The sequence below is a fragment of the Pantherophis guttatus genome, chromosome 1, assembly GCF_059756535.1.
Source record: "Pantherophis guttatus breed Tessera chromosome 1, ASM5975653v1, whole genome shotgun sequence".
In the NCBI taxonomy this organism is placed as follows: Eukaryota; Metazoa; Chordata; class Lepidosauria; order Squamata; family Colubridae; genus Pantherophis; species Pantherophis guttatus.
In genome coordinates, this window is record NC_142063.1 from 119,553,652 (window position 1) to 119,571,434 (window position 17,783).

A 17,783-nucleotide genomic window follows, 5' to 3' on the forward strand; every position below is an offset into this window, starting at 1 on the left:
GTTCCTAAAACATATCTAGTGTTCTTTGACATTTTGTACATCTCACCTGCTGACCAGAATCCTGCATTCGGGTACGGATGCGCTGCACAAAATCAGGGTCTCCCAGAAGACTCAATGGGGCAGAGAGCTGTACATTTGCAGGATCTGTGGCATCAATTAGCTGCTGCCATTCTTCATCACTATCCAGCTCCTACAGAAAAAGAATGTGTCCCACAAGGGCCACAATGTCCTGGAAGTCAAGAAAAAAATGTCTTTGCTATTATGCAAAGTGCTAAGGTATACAGACATATGCTTACCTCAGTTTCCAGATCTACAGTGTTGATGCTACATCTGTCTCGTGCTTCTGGTCCACCATTTGCTGGCTTCCCCTTTGGGAATTCCCGGTCGTAGTCATGTGTAATTCTGTTCTCCCTACCCATGAAGAAGAAAGATGAAGACTGAAGTAAGACTGCACAGCAGAGAGCTGTTCTTGCCTTAAATCCAATACCTAATTCTCACCGAGGCGTAGGGGGTGGCTCTGCTTGCTCCCATTCTGATCCTTGGTTTTCTAGAACACAGGCCCTCTGTTCTCCAGAACCAGAAGACGCCTGATGCCTTTCTCTGGGATCTGCCTGAACTGGGCAGGTTTTCCATGGAAGGCCCTGGCCTTCCTTAGCTATTTCTCCTTTCAAAAGAGGCTTGGATTTCTCGCCCACCTGTAGTAGAAAAAAAATCACGTTACATTACTGTAGCGGCCTGAGACTCACTATATCAAAAGGACCTTTCCCAAGGATTATGTGCTATCCATTTCACCTTTTTCTGAGCCTCCTGGGCCATCTTCTGACGTGCCTTCTTCAAAATCTTTGACTGACCACTGTGAGGGGCCAGGAAATTTGCCTGTTGGTCTTTCAGAGCCTGTAATTCAGGGGTCAATTTGCTAGTGAAAGGGTTTGTAACAGCCTGTTCTGTTGTGTCATTGATCACTGCAAAGAAGGATCCAGGTCAGTAGCCAGATTTTGATGGACTGCATACATTAAAGCAGATACAAAAGCAAGAGGGGGAGATGGTAGAAAGAAAAGCACCATACTTACCTGTCACCCGTCCAGCAATGAAGGGATGATAGAGTAGCTCTGGCCAGGATAGACGCTGACGAGGATCCTTCATCAGGAGACCTTGCAAGAAACTCTATAAAGTAATGTAACATATGAAAGAACTCTCCTGATTAAACTGGTAGGCATGACTAATGTTTCTCACTGAGTGTTGTGGCTCCGTTACCTGAGCCTGTGTCATCGGCAGGAAAGGACTCCGAGAGTGAAGAAGAGGAGTTGGCAAGGCCTCCCTCTCCAGGACCCTCCTCTCTGGCAATGCCTTCGGTGTCCGCCGAAGGGCAAGAGATAGGGCCAGGGCCAAGCACGTCCACGCAGCCACAGATGGACAGTGATGAGGGTAATGAGTCTTGGCTGGATCCACACCAGCGTTGCAGAGATAAGCGCGCGCAACAGAAGAAAAGGCATGCCCAAGATTAGGCTGAGTCACTGGACCACACCCCACAGGATATAAAAGGGAGTGTGGTGGCCAGTCAAACCTTGTGACGAACAAAGCTGAAAGCTTCCACGCCATTCTGCATTGCCGGACTTTTGCTATAAGACTTAGCTGGACTATCTCTGGACTTGATTAACTCTGTAATTATTGAGCTGTTTCTTTTGATGTATCAGAAGTGGGGAGAAGTTATCTCTCCTCTTTGTAAATAATAAACTCTTGGCAGGCGGCCACTAGGTTGTTGCCAAGTTCTGTTATCTTAAGGAAAAGGATTTTGCCAGCTGGTTTGGTCTTTAACTCCTGAACGTCTGTTGGTGTGTGTGCGTGTGGTTGGGGACAGAACACTGATCTTGACTGGATGAGTCTCTGTAATCCAACCATATATGAGGCTGTCATCAGCACAAGACATCTTGGAATGTTATTTTTGTTTCCACGTTTAAATTTACAGTTCTCAAAGTTTCAGGCAAACTGTAGCTAAAATATTCTGCTGGTTTCAGCAAAATATTGTGCAGAAATATTCTTTAACAGACAAATACACTTGCAAAATATGTATTTCATCTCCCTACCAAGAAACTAGGCAGGACCCAAACCAGTAAGAAGGAAGAGGTTCATATATTTGGAACTGTTTAAAATAGCAACAAACATTAGTTTATAATGGCAGTGCAAATTTTAATAACCTGGGTAGCATCAAATCTATGTACAGCGGTAGCTTGAAGTCAAGAATTAACAGAGGCAAATCTTTTAAAATACTTTTTAAAGTCTTCATGTGGGCTGAACACAGATAGTGAATAGTGAAAGAAAGAGAAGAAACCATGTGAGGGAGCAAAGGGCCAAAGAGAATATAGAAAATGTTGAGTGTAACAGGGCACAGAAGGACTAAAAATTCTAGGACAGTAGTTTCCAATCTTTTTCATCTCATGCATGGCATACTACAAGGTGTTAACATGTGTGGTTGCACATTTTATAGGCGGGACTTCCAGGTCACAAAACTTAAAAGCCCGATTATGTCACAGGTTCCTGGGACCTGGAAGGAGACTTGGAATAAGTGTGACCCATGTGATGTCACAGAGTTGGGGTTCTGGCTGTGCAGTTCCACAACACTTTCCAACATTTCTTTGTGGCTCACTGACGTGGCACCCTTGTAGGCTTTTTGTGGTACACCAATGTGCCATGGCACAGAGGTTGAAAAGCACTGGTCTAGGAGAAAAAAAAGAACACATGTTTTCATGTCTATGGAGATTCTGTTATCCAGGTCATGGTTGTCCCAAAGGTGCTTTTTAAAGAGGCAACTGGACTTTCTGGTTAAAGTCCAGTTGCCTCTTGAAAAAGCAACTTTGGGATACCTTCATGTAGAAATCAACCTTAATCTTACTAAGTGGAGCGGGGGAAAAAAAGTGCTACCTTGAAGTTGGGGCTCATGTTTTTTGGCCACTTGACTGGGTCTTTGATGATGAGGCTGACCAATTGGAAGATGCTATTGGTGTAGAAGGGCGGAGTCCCCACGTACAGTTCATACAGAATGCATCCCACCGACCAAAGGTCAGCCGTGTGGTCGTATGGCTTCTCTTCCACAAGCTCAGGAGACATATAAAGTGGGGTGCCCTTGATAGATGTCAGTACCATGGTTTGAACGCTCATTGCCCGGGCAAACCTTCCAGAAAAGGGGGAAAAAAAACACAACCAAGATTTTTCAGTGCTTAGATCAGGAATTGAAAATGGAGGGAGATCATTAAGGTACCTACCCAAAATCACAGAGTTTGATCTCGCCTCCTTTTCCTAAAAGGATGTTCTGAGGTTTCATGTCACGGTGTAGGATCCGGTGGGAATGCAAGTAATAGAGTGCAGAAATCAGCTGAGCAGCAATAATTTGCACCTGAAAGAGAAATTGCAATCCTAACCCTGAGAAGAGGCTTACTTACTATTCCGAAAACTTCTCCCAGTTTGAGTATAACCCCTTCATACCTTTTATATTCTCTGATGATGATGCTTAATTTTGAATTTAGTATCTTCCCCCAAGAAACTATAAAAACATACTCTACCTATATTACCCTATTTGCAGGCCAAGCATGCCCTCCTAATGAAAGGCTTGCTCTCAAAGTATACTGCAGTATGGTTTTTGGGGGGATTTGGTATAAGGAAGGAGCTTGAGATCACAGAATGTAGAATCCGTTAGTGATTCTTCTCTCCATCGAAGGATGTCCAAATTCAACCATGAACACTACCTGGCAAGCATATGCTTGAAGATACATAGGCTGAGTTCATTATTTATGAATCCCAATCAGATTCTACTAACTACTGAACTGTCATCAAAATTATTATCATTTGTTCTAGTATTTTTCCTGGTAAAAGAGGGATGAATGAACAGTATTTTCTTGGTCCTCATTATTTATGTTTTGAGGGCTGTGACAATTATTCCTCTCTTCAGTCTTGTGATTCCCCATTCATTCTTTGTAGATGCAACAGCATGGGGCACATGACCTAAGAAGATCAGTCCCCTATACTGCTATTACCGTATTATTCCCACTCTGTAATATTTCTCAGCTTGGGTACCTATTTCTCCAGTCTAACTCTGCAGTTACCTGTTCCTCAGGCAAGTTCCCATCATCTTCAAGGATCTGAAAGAGCTCTCCTTCAGCATAATCTGTCACCACAATCACCTAGCAGTTAAGAACCAGAAAAGTAAGCCAATATAATCATTCACAAAGAAGCACAGGGAAAGAATACAGTAATACTATGACTAACGTTTCTGCACTGAGCATAAATCTATGGTAATTAATAGCTACAGAATGACTGTAAAGTCTTATAACATTGAAAACATTGCAGGACAGTTTTGAGAAATGGAATCAGAAGTTAACATCAATAATGTCAACTGCAATCTTTTTTGTAGGGATAGACTATGTCCAAAAGATGTTTCTGAGGAAATGGCAGAAGAGGAACAAGTTTTATCTGAGAAGATAGAGACAGAATTGAAACTGGAAGTGGATCTACAAATGACATGGAAAATGATGTCTCATCGGACATCAAAAGAAATAGTTTGATGTTTTAAAAATCAAAAAGGAATTATACAAGTAAAGCAAGAGAATGATCTATATAACATTTATATATTGGATTTACAAAAGACGTTTACTAAAGCTTAGATAAATTTTGTGAGAAGGGGCAAAAAAGAAATGAAATCAGTTTTATGACATTACTTGAATGCACTAAAGATTAAGATTGTTAGAAGTAAAAGAAAGGAATATAAAATTGATTTTAAAAAAAAAGTCTGGATAGTGGACATTGCAGTACCTAGAGACAGCAGGAAAAAAAAAAGAAAGAACTAGAGAAAATTGCAAAATATAATTGTGACAAGAGAAAGCAAAAGAAGTACCAGTAGTAATAGATGCCTTGGGCAAAATTCCAAACATTTCCAACCCCACTGACATTGACAAAATCACCATTAGTCAATTGCAAAAGGGAGCTTTACTCTGAATCCCATTGAGAAACCTACTAGTAGCCATTCCCAGATTTTTACAAAAGGAACATACTGTAATTCTCAGTTTGGTTGAACAAAATGAAATGGCTTTATTGGGAAGTGAAATAAAAATTCATATGCTCTAGGGGCCTCAATCTTCTTGGAGAAGGTCTAGATACATTGATTTGATGGCACATAATCCATCAGAAACGGCTTTAAAGATGAGCAGGGCACACTTTATCCTATCTATCCTACACTTAACTTTAAAATAGTTTTGCCAATATGTTTTCACCTCTTTGTCAGTTTCAAAACTGTCAAGCATCTGGACAATGTTGGGATGATGAAGTCCCCTCATGATCTCAATCTCTCGTTGCAAATTCTTCAGCTCTTTCTGAGATCGGCCCACTTTAGGAATAAACTTCAAGGCCACAATCTATAATGTTTTAAGAAAAGAAAAGGCTGGGGAAACATGCTAAATCACTATTTGGCTTCTTTCCTATTTTTTTTGTCAAATAATTTTTCTTTCCCAATTATGTCTGGATTAATAACCCATAATAAGATTTCTTTGACTTTGATTTTGCATGTTATGGAAGCCCAGATAATTGTGGCTTAGTCAACAAATCAGTGCTAATCATAATGTGAACACAATCTATTTGTAGAACAACCCCCGCTGAACATTCAGTCAATTATCACCTTCCTCTTTTGCTCTTACTTGTGCGCTATATTTGCGACGTCCTTTATAGACTTTCCCAAAAGAGCCTTCTCCAATCATTTCCAACACATGATACCTGTCCATGATTAGTATGTATGGAAAGGGATGAGTGCATAACCTGTTGAGTGCAGAAACAGAAACTTAGGTCTTGCAAGTTGAGTCGTAAGTACTTCCCTCTGCTACACTCTCGAATTGACCTCTTTTCTTCTCTAATAATTTTCTCACATTTGCCCTTTTCTCTTCTGGATTTTTCATAATTCAGAAGTTGCCTCCATGCCAAATTATGGTATATTACACACACTTTAGATTCTTCCTGTAACATGGAGCTTATTAGATCTTTGCTGAGCAATATTGGCATTACTAAATTTCTCTATAAACTAGATTTTGCAAGAATATCTACCTCTACTTCAATTAACATCAGTGAAAATATACAACAAGGTCTCTTCTCTGGCTTACATTTGGCTCCTTTTTCTCACTGCTCACTAAAGTCTGCTCATTATTATATGTACCATATCTTTCTAACCTTTGTTTGGAAACCTTTTGATTTGACAGTGTCTCTCCGAGTTTCTAGAAACTTCATTGGGCTCCGGTGATTTCCATTAATGGTCCTAAAATACAAGACAAATGCCATAGGATTGTAAAACCAAAGCATCCAGTAACACTGAAACATCTTTGGATGACTTTTCATAGCACATTTCTTTGGGGTGCAATACATTAAACAAACAAAATCAAAGCTTTCTGCTTTCCTCATCCTTCAAACTGGAAAGGAAGAGGCTCTCTTGTTACAGCTCTTTAGCACCTGCTTTTAGAAGACTCAAAGAAGATTGTGAGAATTTATAGATTGCATTTTACTTTTATTTTGATGCCTTTGTCTTCTTTTTATCCAACATTATTTCATTATATGTTCATTTTATATTATATTATATTTTTTTAACGAGCAACCTTTCTCAAATTTACTGCACAATTTCAACAAGAAATAAAGTTCTTCCCAAAGGCACCTCCCCCCCTCCCTCCCTAATTTTCACTGTATTTTCTAACACACACTGCACCCACAACAGTGAGTAGAGGCATATTCTCCAATAAATAAAGTAAGGGATGACAACTGCAGCTCCTGCCAACAGTTCCTTTGGCTTCATCCCATCCAGTTTAGACTTGTTTCTTTCTGAAACGTTTGCCAAAGATGCATTGCGACGGAAAGGCTGCAACCCTGCAACCCTTTCAACTTAGAGCAGTGTTCCTCAAGTCGTGAGGACTTCAACTCCCAGAATTCCCCAGCCAGCATGGCTGGCTGGGGAATTCTGGGAATTGAAGTCCACACACTGGTTTAGAGAACATTCATGCACCGCTTAGGACTGACTTCTATCTAAGTACTTGTGCAGAACGCACGATTCAACTCACGGCAAAACATCGCCATCCCTATTTCCCTTCCCTCAGCCCCACCGACTGGGGATTTGCTAAGGGTCTCCTCGCGAGGATGGAAGCGATGGGGGTTTAGCTCCGGCGCTCACAAGGGCGGGGGTGGGGGTGGGGGTGTTGGGAAGGAACGAAGCCCGAACGCTCCAGATGCCCGTTACCTGCCAAGCGTCAGACGACAGCGTCGCCGATCTATCGCCTAGCAACTCCCGGCGCCGGAAGTACTCGTGGCCGATTTGGCCCTCTTTCCGGTTTTTGGCTGGCAAAGATGGCCGCGGCAGGTGAAGAAGAAGAAGAGCGGACAGGAGGGGAGGATTGGTAAGAGGGTGGTTGGTGTCGTTTTGTCCGAATCACCAAAACTGGATTCTGTATTTCTTTGCTGCCCCCTGCTTAACCTCTTATTTTATTTATTTATTTATTTTGCAGCCTGGATGTCGTAATCCTAATTAAGAGTTCATAAGGAAGCGGAGAGTTTAACCGAGAAGTTCTAATCAGTCTCTTGTCTCTGAAATATACTAATGCAGGGGTGGGCAAATATGGCCCCTTTATGACCTGTGGACTTCAACTCCCAGAATTCCTGAGCCAGCTTGAGCAAGCTGAACTTGGCTGGCTCAGGAATTCTGGGAGTTGAAGTCCACAGGTTGTAAAAGGGCCACATTTGCCCACCCCTGTACTAAAAGTATTAATGTTGGGACAAGTAGATCTGTGCTGCAAACATCCGCACCCACCACTATGGCAGGGAAAAGTTGGTTATACAGGCTCAGGCTTTCAGGGCTGGCCTCAATGAAGCGGTGATGAACTTTCGGGCTGAATGATGAAACGTCAGGACAAAAGCAAAGTAAATGTCTATGGAGATTCTCAGTCATCCAGGTTATGGTTGTCCCAAAGGTATTTTTTTCCCTTCTTCAGAGCTGAAGAAATTGCTTGGAGAGAAGCAAAACGTCTTCAAAGGGGAAAAAAACCCAGAAAGTCCAGTTGCCTCTTGAAAAAAGCACCTTTGGGACAAAAGCCAAATAACCTTGGTCATTGGGCCCGAAAGCTCAACAGTGCTTCAAAGAGTTATTTCATTTATTTATTTATTTTATTTTACTTATATGCCGCCCTTCTCCCAAAGGACTCGGGGCGGCTCACAGAAATTAAAACGATAAAGACAATAAAAATAGCTACTAAAATAATCAATTAAAAACTCCCAATTAAAAAGAAGTTTGATACTTTTTCCTGCCATCTAATAGTAATCTGGATTTTTGCAGCCTACATATGGTAGCATTACTTTGGTAACTGCCAGGTTTGAATGTCCATGGAGATTCTCAATCATCCGGGTCATGGTTGTCCCAAAGGTGCTTTTCTGAAATGCAAGGGAACTTTCTTGGTTTTAATCCTTGAAAACGTTTCACTTCTTATCCAAGAAGCTAATTCAGAAAAGCACTCTTGGGACTATCTGCCAGGTTGTTTTTTTCAGCTAGAAAAATTGGCTTGTTATAGATGACATATTTAGTCTGTCCCTTTTCCTGTTTTCTTTACTGAATTATTATATGCAGATATTTAATCTCAGTATGATTTATTTCTTTATATTTGTAACGTATAGAGTGCAATGTTCTTTTTTATTTTGCTTTCATGGCAAATTAGAAAAAGGGAGAGATATAATACTGTTTCAGAAACAGGGTACAGAGACAGAAAAATAAGTCTGACTCAGACTTATAGGTCTGACTCAAAGACTCAAGGAACAGGAATTAAATTTTGTTTACTACTAGAGATGTGAGTAGTTTGTTTTGTTTTGTGACAAAACTCTTCAATGTTTCTTTTTTTTTTTTAGTAGATTAAAAAAATGCCTTTCCTTCCTACAAAGAAGGAATGAAAGCAGTTACATTCATTAGCTATACAAGTATAGGAAGTAGTTATTCTAAGAGAAAAATACTTTTCCCCTCCTGCCCCCATTTATGTATGTTATAAACGTAATACAGTCTCCATCTATTTTGCTCTTGTTCTTTTGGCCATTGCTGTATGAAATTAAAGCAGTTGACAGAACTGGAGCTTTTTAATATAGATGAGGTTGGAGTGTCATATAGAAAATCTATCTTAGAAAATAATGAGCAATGTAATGATGACTTTGATCTTTATCTATTGTAAAAATAATGGTGCTATTCTAATCCTGAAATGGAAATGTTGCCTTTTCTTAAAAAAAAATAGTTTTTGGGGTGTTTTGTAATTTCAAATTATTTTATATGTTTACTACAAATACCACTTAATTTCCAAAGTGACTTTGTTGTTTTAAAGAATCAGTTTCTCTTACTCTATTGAAAGGAGCTTGCCTGCTATACTATTGCTGTTAAAAACATCTCATAATATGCAGGCAGAAGAAATTTAAGAAAATGAGATATATTTGTAACATTATTTTTTTTTCTTCAGGGGTTTGCCTTCAGAAGTGGAAGTCTTGGAGTCTATCTATTTGGATGAGCTTCATGTATTTAAAGGAAACAGGTATTTGCTTTATTGTCAGATGTTTTGTTGGCTTACAGGTGTAAAATATAACCAAGAAGAGTATTAATGTGTAAATAGTTACAAATTAATAAAACCTGAGGCCAGATTTCCATATGGATAATCTTCTCTGGCTTATGTGACAGAAGAAAGGAATAAAATTGACACATCACTCCTATATCATTCTCTGAGTTACATAGATACAAATCCTTAAGATTGTAAAGGAGGCTGTCTGTTAAAGTCACCAGGAGAATTCCAAGATGTTACTTTTTAAATTTGTTCTCTTTTCTGACAATTGACTTTAGCTTGTGCCTCTCTCAAACTAGATCTATTCCCTGGGAAATCTCCATCACCCTACACCCAGCAACTGCTGAGGATCAAGATTCTCAGTATGTCTGTTTCACCCTTGTATTGTCTGTGCCTCTGCAGGTAAATAAATGCTTTTTTTTTCTAGTTATTTCATCATGGAATACAGCTGTACTATATATTTACAGCTGTGCTATATATTTACACTTGGCTTGGTTTCCTTTTAGTATCCAAATGAAATACCAAAGATTGCTATCCAGAATCCTCGGGGATTATCAGATGAACAGATTCAAAAGTAAGTACTTTGATTTTATCATCAAAATTATTGATTAGTTGCATGCTTCCTTTGGAAGTGGGTCTCTGATGCCCATTTTTACTTCTGTAGCTCTGTTCCTTAATATGTAGCTGTCCCTCAGAGGAGGAAGATAATGCAAGGTAGTTTCTATATATAAAATATATTTCGGGATTAACTGGAGAACAAAGATTTTGCTTCCTGAACACTTTTGAGTGAATCTTGTAGATTTTTGGCTGCTAATCATGAAAATAACCTGTAATTTAACCTATCACATACTATTTTGTAGAAATCTTTTGTTTTTATACAATAATAATGTATATCCTTCAGTACCTGTTGGCTATGCTCCGCACATTGAAAAAAAAATACAAAAAAATGGAATGTTGTTGAAGCACATCCGGTACTCCAAGTATAAGTAGCATATCTGTGGATATCTAAAAGTAGTGGCTCTGCTGCTTGGGATGCAGCTCAGATACACCAAGTACTGTTGTTACGTATGTGAACGGGACAATAGTGCAAGAGAGTCTCATTATACTAAAAAGAAATGACCACTCTGAAATAATCTGGTTCCAGGAAAGAAAAACATGCCACATGAACCACTTGTTGATCCAACAAAGATATTTTTCCCCCCACGTCACATAAAACCCGGATTGATGAAAATTTTTGTAAAAGTGATGAGCAAGAAAGGTATGAAGGTTTTTGTTATTTGAGACAGATGTTTCCAAGAATAACTGATAACAAGATCAAGGAAGGCATTTTTATTGGTCAACAGATCAGATTCACCACCAATGACAAGCAGTTTGAAGATCTGTTAGTGCAGAGGTGGACAATTAATTTTTCCAAGGGGCCATATGAAAAACTGGGACTGTTGTGGGTGATTGAACCAATAGGTTGAATTTAGTTCTTCTCAATATTACTTTTATTGCTTTCTAAAAACCAGTAAATTATATGGTTTTCATTAGTACTTCTGGTAAGAATACATGTTATGTCTTATTTACATTTTATTTCTAATTTCCAATTGACCTCACACGGGCTGGATAGGGTCAATCAAAGGGCTGGATGTGGCCCAGGGGCAGTAAGATGCCCATGTCTATGTCAGTGGGACCAGAGAAAATTGTCCGGAAAGCATCTAGGGATGCCATAGGGAATTTTCTTGGCAATTACCAAGCACTATCCTACATTGCTTGACGAACTTCTTACAACATGAAAGACCATGAAGTGCAACATGTCACTGAAGATTCATTTTCGGTATCCACATTTGGATTTCTTTCCCAAAAATCTAGGTGCAATCAGTGATGATCATGGTGCAAGATTTCACCCGAACATTGCCACAGTGGAAAAATGGTATAGGGGCAACTGGAATCCGTCAGTGCTGGTTAACTATTGTTGGACACTAGAGCGAGATGCATCAGACACCGAGTAGAAACAAAAATCAGCAGCAAAATATTTTTAGCCCTGCTGAACTCATGCAGCATGTCGGAAACAACATGCAATTAAATATAGTCATTAAAAGTTAATTTCATATTACTCAAGATTCCTGTGAGATGCAATCATTCTGAAATTATATTTGTGTTCAGTTTGAAGAAGTCAATCATAATCGCCAAAACTTTTTCAGGAAGCAAAACTTTTTGGGGAAAAAATTACGGTTCAGTATATGGGACTTGTTTTGGAAGTGGAGGTTAAAGGAGAAATTTATGGAAAGAAAAGCACAAGTTGGACAGAGTTATCTACTCCACATTTCTTTACTCCTGCCTTACCAATCCCCGTAAGGCCTTGCCCTTTTCTCCTCAGAGGGGACTCATAAAGGCTGGGCAACCCAAGCTGCTGTTGCTGCTTACCAAATGAGGAGGGAAATGCACCCCCACCATGGGGTAAATTGAGGGGAGCCTTGAAATTATTAAGCCACTATCATAGATTCATTCATCCCATGGCAAAGGCAGCTTGGGTTCCTTTCCTATGCTCGTTCCACAGGTTGTGGTAGCCTACTCATATGACATAATATACTGAAAGTATAGTTATTTCCTATTGTCATTCCTTTTAAAGTGCTTGGAAGTATCTTTTTTGTGCAGGGCTACAGATTACAGTCTCTCAGAATAAGCCTGTGCTTGTATTAGCGTTCCACTTGTCATTGTGTTTGATCAATTTAACCATTCTTATTAAGTATTGCCCTCTGGGTTTTCTCTTGATGTCCCTTTTCTGCCTATCTAGAATTTCCCAGACACTGCAAGGTATTGCTGAGAGCCAACTGGGTACACCTGTGCTGTATGAACTAATAGAGGTAAGAGGACAGGAGAGAGACGTGAGGTTGAACAGGGTGGTGGTAAGGAATGGTTTTAGCTTGGACTGTCTCTGCTTTAGGATGTGAAATTACCCACTGGCTTTTTCTCTCAACAAGAAGGGAAAAGAAATCCTCACAGACAACAACATCCCTCATGGGCAGTGCGTGATTTGCCTGTATGGCTTTCAGGTAAGAGCATGCTGGACTAGCATCTTTTTTATTATTATTTTGCGAATTAGAGGAATTGAAATCATTGACAAAAGGAGAAAAAAGGAAATGTGGGTGAGCTTCTTGAAAAGATGCCCAGATAGGAATCTCTTAGTCGTGATGCAGTTAACTCGATGCAAAAAAGAATCAAATGGAGATTTTAGAACAATGGAATATGGCACAGGAATTTATTAGGGTGCATCCTCCTGTTTCTGTAGCCTACTTGAAAATGCTACCCACCTATCCTCAGAAGCAGCTTTTCACACAAAGGACAGAATATAATAATACGTGGAATAAAAAAAGAAAGAAATCCATTAGTTATACGCAGAAAGTTTTATATGATTCTTTGGAATAACATGCTATAGAAGTAGTATTTAAATGTGGCAAACACTGCCCTCTGCAATATTTCCTGAAAGTATCGTGCTCAACTTAATGTACTCCTGAGAATCTGTTCTTTCATCTTCACAGGAGAATGAGGCTTTCACCAAAACCACATGTTATCATTACTTCCACTCACGTTGTCTTGCTAGTTATATAGAATATATGGAGAAAGAAATCAATGCACAGAAGAAAGAAAGAATGCAGCATTTGACAGCTGTGTCCAGAGAGGTAATGAATGGTTTGCCATTTTGCCACTGCAGCTGCTTGACTGTTCTTTTTTTCAGGAATGGCTTCTTAGTCTAGGTCAGGGCTGTGAAACTCCTGGTCTGCTGGCCAGGTGTGTCATGCACTGGCCATGCCCGGTTTAGCAAAGGGGAAAAAAGTCCCGATATGTCATGTGATGCCACCCTGACAACATGAGTTTGACACACCTGGTTTAGGTCAATATTACCAGATTATTTCAGTTTGTTCAGTTATGGCAGTGTGAACAAAATATTGGGGATAACAATGAATTGTAATAAAATTATTAAGGCTAAATGATAAATGGCTTCCCTCTTACTGATGCAAGCCCTGTGTTCTCAATCACCATTTCCTATATGTAGGGGAGGTGGGGAAGCTTTAGTCAGTGCCTTAAGTCTGGAAGAGTTTGTTACAGTGGTAAAGGCACTGGACTAGAAACTGGGAAATAATTTCTAATCCTGCCTTAGGCACAAAGCCAAATGTGTGACCTTAGGCCAGTCCTCCTCTCTCAGCCCTAGGAAGAAGGTGGTGATGGCAAATCACTTTTGAAGAAATGTTGCCAAGAAAATGGCAAGGGCCTGTCCATATAGTCACCTTACATCAAGTCTGACTCAGAGGCAATAAATAAATAAATAAATTTCAGAAATATTCTGATTTAAAATTTGTGGGAGATGAATAATATGTCTTTCTCTCTAAAGTGTTTTAGTAAGGTTCTGTGAATAGAGATAATCTTTCTGGTTTTGTTATAGAAGAACAAAAACCATGTGCATTATTTTTGAAGAAGACATTCCAAGTTTTTCTTTAAGGAAATGGTTACATTTTGACCAAGACGGTTCTTTTTTTAGTGAATGAAAGAGGACAAGAATATGTTTTATGTTCTGGATAATTCTTTTATGGGACATGTTATTTGTCAAGGTATGAAATGATCCTCTCTTTCTTCCTCCATAAAAATAAGAGAGGAGGGCAGCTCTGAATGCAACTTTCTCTAAGATCACAAGAATTGTGGTAGTTAGGGGTAAGATTGCTGCAGCAGTGCAAAAAAAAAAAAGCATGAAATGCCAAATAGACTCCATCATGGATAACAACATAATAGGTAGTATGCCATACCGTTTCCTCTCTGTTGTGGCACCTTGGGAGGGCACTCTTAGCAAATTTAGGTAAAAAGCTTGGGATCCAGGCTTTTCCATTAATACTGAGTGCTGGGATAATTGCTTTTGATTGAGAAGTAGCTATGGACTTGACTAGAATTCTCCTAAAGCAGTTGTTACCCGCCAAGGCAGAGCATCAGAGCAGTATGAAGGTAAAAACAGAATATCCTATGGTGTGGCCTAATTACATGATGCTCATGGTTGCTTCTGTCATCTTTTCTTGCACAGGATATTGAAGTGCAATGCCCTGTGTGCAGGGAGCCTCTCGCGTATGACCTTGCCACACTGCAGGCAGCACCATTACCACAGCAGTTAATGGTAAGGAAAATTGGCAGCCGGATCTTTTGCATGGAACCATTACTGTTAAAAAGATGGGGAAAACAAGAGGCTTGTGGCCTAAACCATTTGTCATATATCAAATCGTCTAAGAAATCTAATACCCCTAAATAAGTTTTGCTGAATTATTTCTAGTGACGTCATTGGGGCTCTTTAGCTTGACAGGGTGTGGGAGGGATGGAGAAACAAAATCGTTAAATGTCCGCAGCATGTTCTCATTCTCACTATGTATAACAGTTTTTAGCTATGTGCACATAGTCTAATATGTAGTGCAAAATCTTAAATAAATTTTTCTGCTCAGGTTTTCCAGGTAGGTCTAGGAATTATAAAAGTTTTAGTGTAAGATGTCTGGAGAACACAGCTTGGGAAAGGGAAGTCTGCCTAAATTGTCCTTCCAAGAACAGTGTCAAGTTCTTTTTTTTTTTTTCCTGCTTTATCTAAACTCTGCTCCTTTCCAGCTGTGCATCATAGTTATAGTGTTGGGCCTAAACGTTCCATTTGCTACTCTTCTGAAATACAAGCTGTTGTTCCCCCTCAGGAAATATACCAGCCTGACCAACAGACACTGCAGCACAGAGAGCAGCTGCGTCAGCACTTCCAGAGGCAGCAAGAAAAAGGTGGCATCATTGACGTGGAGCTGGAAAGAAATCGCTATTTTGTTACCCTGCAAAGGGTGAGTAGATCAGCAGAATAGAAGGAAAAAGGGCTATTAAGGAAGGAGTGAAGAAACCGAATAGTATCCAAAATAAGGAAGCTATTAATCCTCTTCGCAGGGAAAGAAAATGAAAGGTAAGTTTTTATGTGGCTGACAGTCTTGGAGCACAAGAGTTGACTCTGATATTTACATCTTAAGCAATTCCGTAAGTGTCTTAGGTAATTGATTAAGATTGAAATATCAAAGCCATTTTGGCTGGCTGTTGTTCTCAAGAGCACATTGCAGCCTCCTTGCAATGAGAGGCTTATTATAGAATCAAGCTGGAGAATATAAGTTTGGTGACACCAATATTTTAGCCCTGGCTGCGTGATCTTTCTGGTTCATGTATTTTATCTTAATTTGTTCACTTTCTTCTCAGCCCTCTGATGTCAGGGAATATGACCATATAGCCATCTTGGAAAACGACTTGGGAACTAAGAATGAGCTGAAGTCACCAGCCATTTCAGAACACACTCAAAGTACAACACCCATGAGCGATGAGGTAAAAAATACAGATACATCATCAGTTAGCTTGCATCACCATAATAGGAGAGAAAGAAATCGAGGGGAGAAGTCATCTTTACAAAATCCTAGCTGGCAATTACATTATAAGACATTGGAGATGGCAACAGGAAAGTATGTTGAGGAAGAACCTGAAGCCTTAAGTAGGAGATCTAATTGGAAGAAGGAAAGAGGGCGGTGGAACTATGGGAGATACAACCAAGATATTTCAAAATCTTATAGCCACAACCAGGAGCCTTCATTTTTGGATAAAAAAGATTTGTGCGCCAAAGATCTCCCATCAGCCAAAGAAGAGAAAAACAATATGGACAAGTGGATACCAATGCCAAAAACTCAAGCCTCAAACAGAGAGAAAGTGGACATTTGCCATAGTGAGCTCAGAGGACAGAACACATGGCAAGGTCAGCATGGTATTCAGAACTCTGAGAGATGGGAAAAGACCAAAGGAAGAGAGTATGTAACTTATCCCAGAATGCCAAGAGGTCGGGGGCAATCCAGGCCAAAGCCACGGAAAGAACTTCAGGGCCCAGAGACGGAAGGAAGTTCTTAGCTGATGGCAATCAAGGGGGAGAACACTGATCACTTTGTCATGTTGCCTTTCAGACATTGACTCTTCCTTATTTTAGCAGGGGGGACACCCCCCAGCTGTCTTGGGAGTTTTCTCTAATGCACTGGCAGTATGTATTGTTGGGATGGCATCAGTTTTGCAAACAAATATTCTGTTTGTGAGGATTAGAATGCTGCAAAGGGACAAATGCCTAATTTGAGAGAGCAATAAATGACAGTCACATACAGTTTACACGTATATTGAAATATCTTCTAGCAAAATGGAGCTATTTTAGTGGTCGGGAGTGAAATCCCTTAGTTGGAAAGGCCATTGGGAAAATGCACTGTTAAACACTTAGAATATTTTTAAAGAGGTACAGGTCTCCCTCTTTATTGTCCAGGGGTTTCGATCAATTTTGCCACATTGCTTACTATTTATGGTCACTAGTGCTAAACATAATGGCAAAAGAGTGCACTATAGTATTAGATTTAGAATTAGCCCTGGGAATTAATCCTACTAATTAATCCTTTTATGTGTAAATGGTCCTCTGAACCACAGAAGTCTGCAGTTAAGCTGCATACTGGGATGTGAGGGTTTTTAAAGTGATCTTTTCACTACTGTCAGTACCAAAGTACCTTCTATTTTATATGATTAAACAGTTGGTCTCCAGAGTTTTGAGATTCTTGTATTTCAAAAGATATTACACTGAGCCTTCAATTCTAAATGCAAGTGTACCAGAAATATAAAAAGCAATGCAAGCAGTGATTTCTTCTACCATTTTTGGCCCAAATTTGTTGTACCCAATCTTGGGATCAGAGGATTGTATTCTACCACAGTAGTGGAGAGGGGAAAATGTAAATGTGTTTTTGCTCACATACACCCACATCAGAGGTGGTATTCAGCAGGTTCCAACTAGTTCTGGAGAACCGGTAGTGGAAATTTTGAGTAGTTTGGAGAACAGTAAATATCACTTCTGACTGGCCCAGCCGCCATCTATTCTCTGCCTCCTGAGTCCCAGCTGATCAGGAGGAAATGGGGATTTTGCAGTAACCTTCCTCTGGAGTGGGGAGGGAATGGAGATTTTACAGTATCCTTCCCCTGCCATGCCCATAGAACCGGTAGTAAAAAATTTTGAATCCCACCACTGACCCACATACATGTTATTCAATAGTTCTCAGAAATCAAAATTTATATCAATGTAATTTACAATTTCCAGAACTTTTGTAGGATTATCATGCCTCACAAATTGGTGTGCTAGTGACA

The 17,783-nt window shown here is 39.8% G+C and overlaps 2 protein-coding genes across 12 annotated transcripts in view; one reads left to right on the top strand and one right to left on the bottom strand.

Annotated features, from left to right (window-relative positions):
- The window catches only part of STK36 (serine/threonine kinase 36), a 25,813-nt gene extending 18,459 nt beyond the window's left edge, over positions 1 to 7,354 (bottom strand). For 6 of the 11 annotated variants that reach the window (XM_087881650.1, XM_087881649.1, XM_087881653.1 and 3 more), the window contains exons 1-12: positions 7,080 to 7,286; positions 6,205 to 6,289; positions 5,682 to 5,799; positions 5,262 to 5,402; positions 4,098 to 4,175; positions 3,261 to 3,391; positions 2,920 to 3,169; positions 1,071 to 1,164; positions 793 to 962; positions 499 to 695; positions 297 to 411; positions 47 to 190 (exon numbers count right to left, since the gene is read on the bottom strand). In XM_087881650.1, coding sequence (XP_087737776.1) covers positions 47 to 190; positions 297 to 411; positions 499 to 695; positions 793 to 962; positions 1,071 to 1,164; positions 2,920 to 3,169; positions 3,261 to 3,391; positions 4,098 to 4,175; positions 5,262 to 5,402; positions 5,682 to 5,765 — 1,404 coding nt within the window. In that variant the 5' untranslated portion in view covers positions 5,766 to 5,799; positions 6,205 to 6,289; positions 7,080 to 7,286. Of the gene's footprint in view, positions 1 to 46; positions 191 to 296; positions 412 to 498; positions 696 to 792; positions 963 to 1,070; positions 1,165 to 2,919; positions 3,170 to 3,260; positions 3,392 to 4,097; positions 4,176 to 5,261; positions 5,403 to 5,681; positions 5,800 to 6,204; positions 6,290 to 7,079 lie in introns of all 11 variants that reach the window. The other 5 variants (XM_087881651.1, XM_060687874.2, XM_034433721.3 and 2 more) reach the window with 2 other exon arrangements.
- On the top strand, positions 6,988 to 17,189 carry RNF25 (ring finger protein 25). The gene is made up of 10 exons (XM_034433722.3): positions 6,988 to 7,412; positions 9,501 to 9,572; positions 9,896 to 9,998; positions 10,103 to 10,170; positions 12,376 to 12,445; positions 12,563 to 12,634; positions 13,121 to 13,261; positions 14,650 to 14,739; positions 15,296 to 15,430; positions 15,831 to 17,189. The coding sequence occupies exons 1-10, from the start codon at positions 7,363 to 7,365 to the stop codon at positions 16,521 to 16,523; spliced, it is 1,494 nt and encodes a 497-aa protein (XP_034289613.2). The 5' UTR covers positions 6,988 to 7,362; the 3' UTR covers positions 16,524 to 17,189.
- Positions 17,190 to 17,783: the final 594 nt, after the last annotated feature.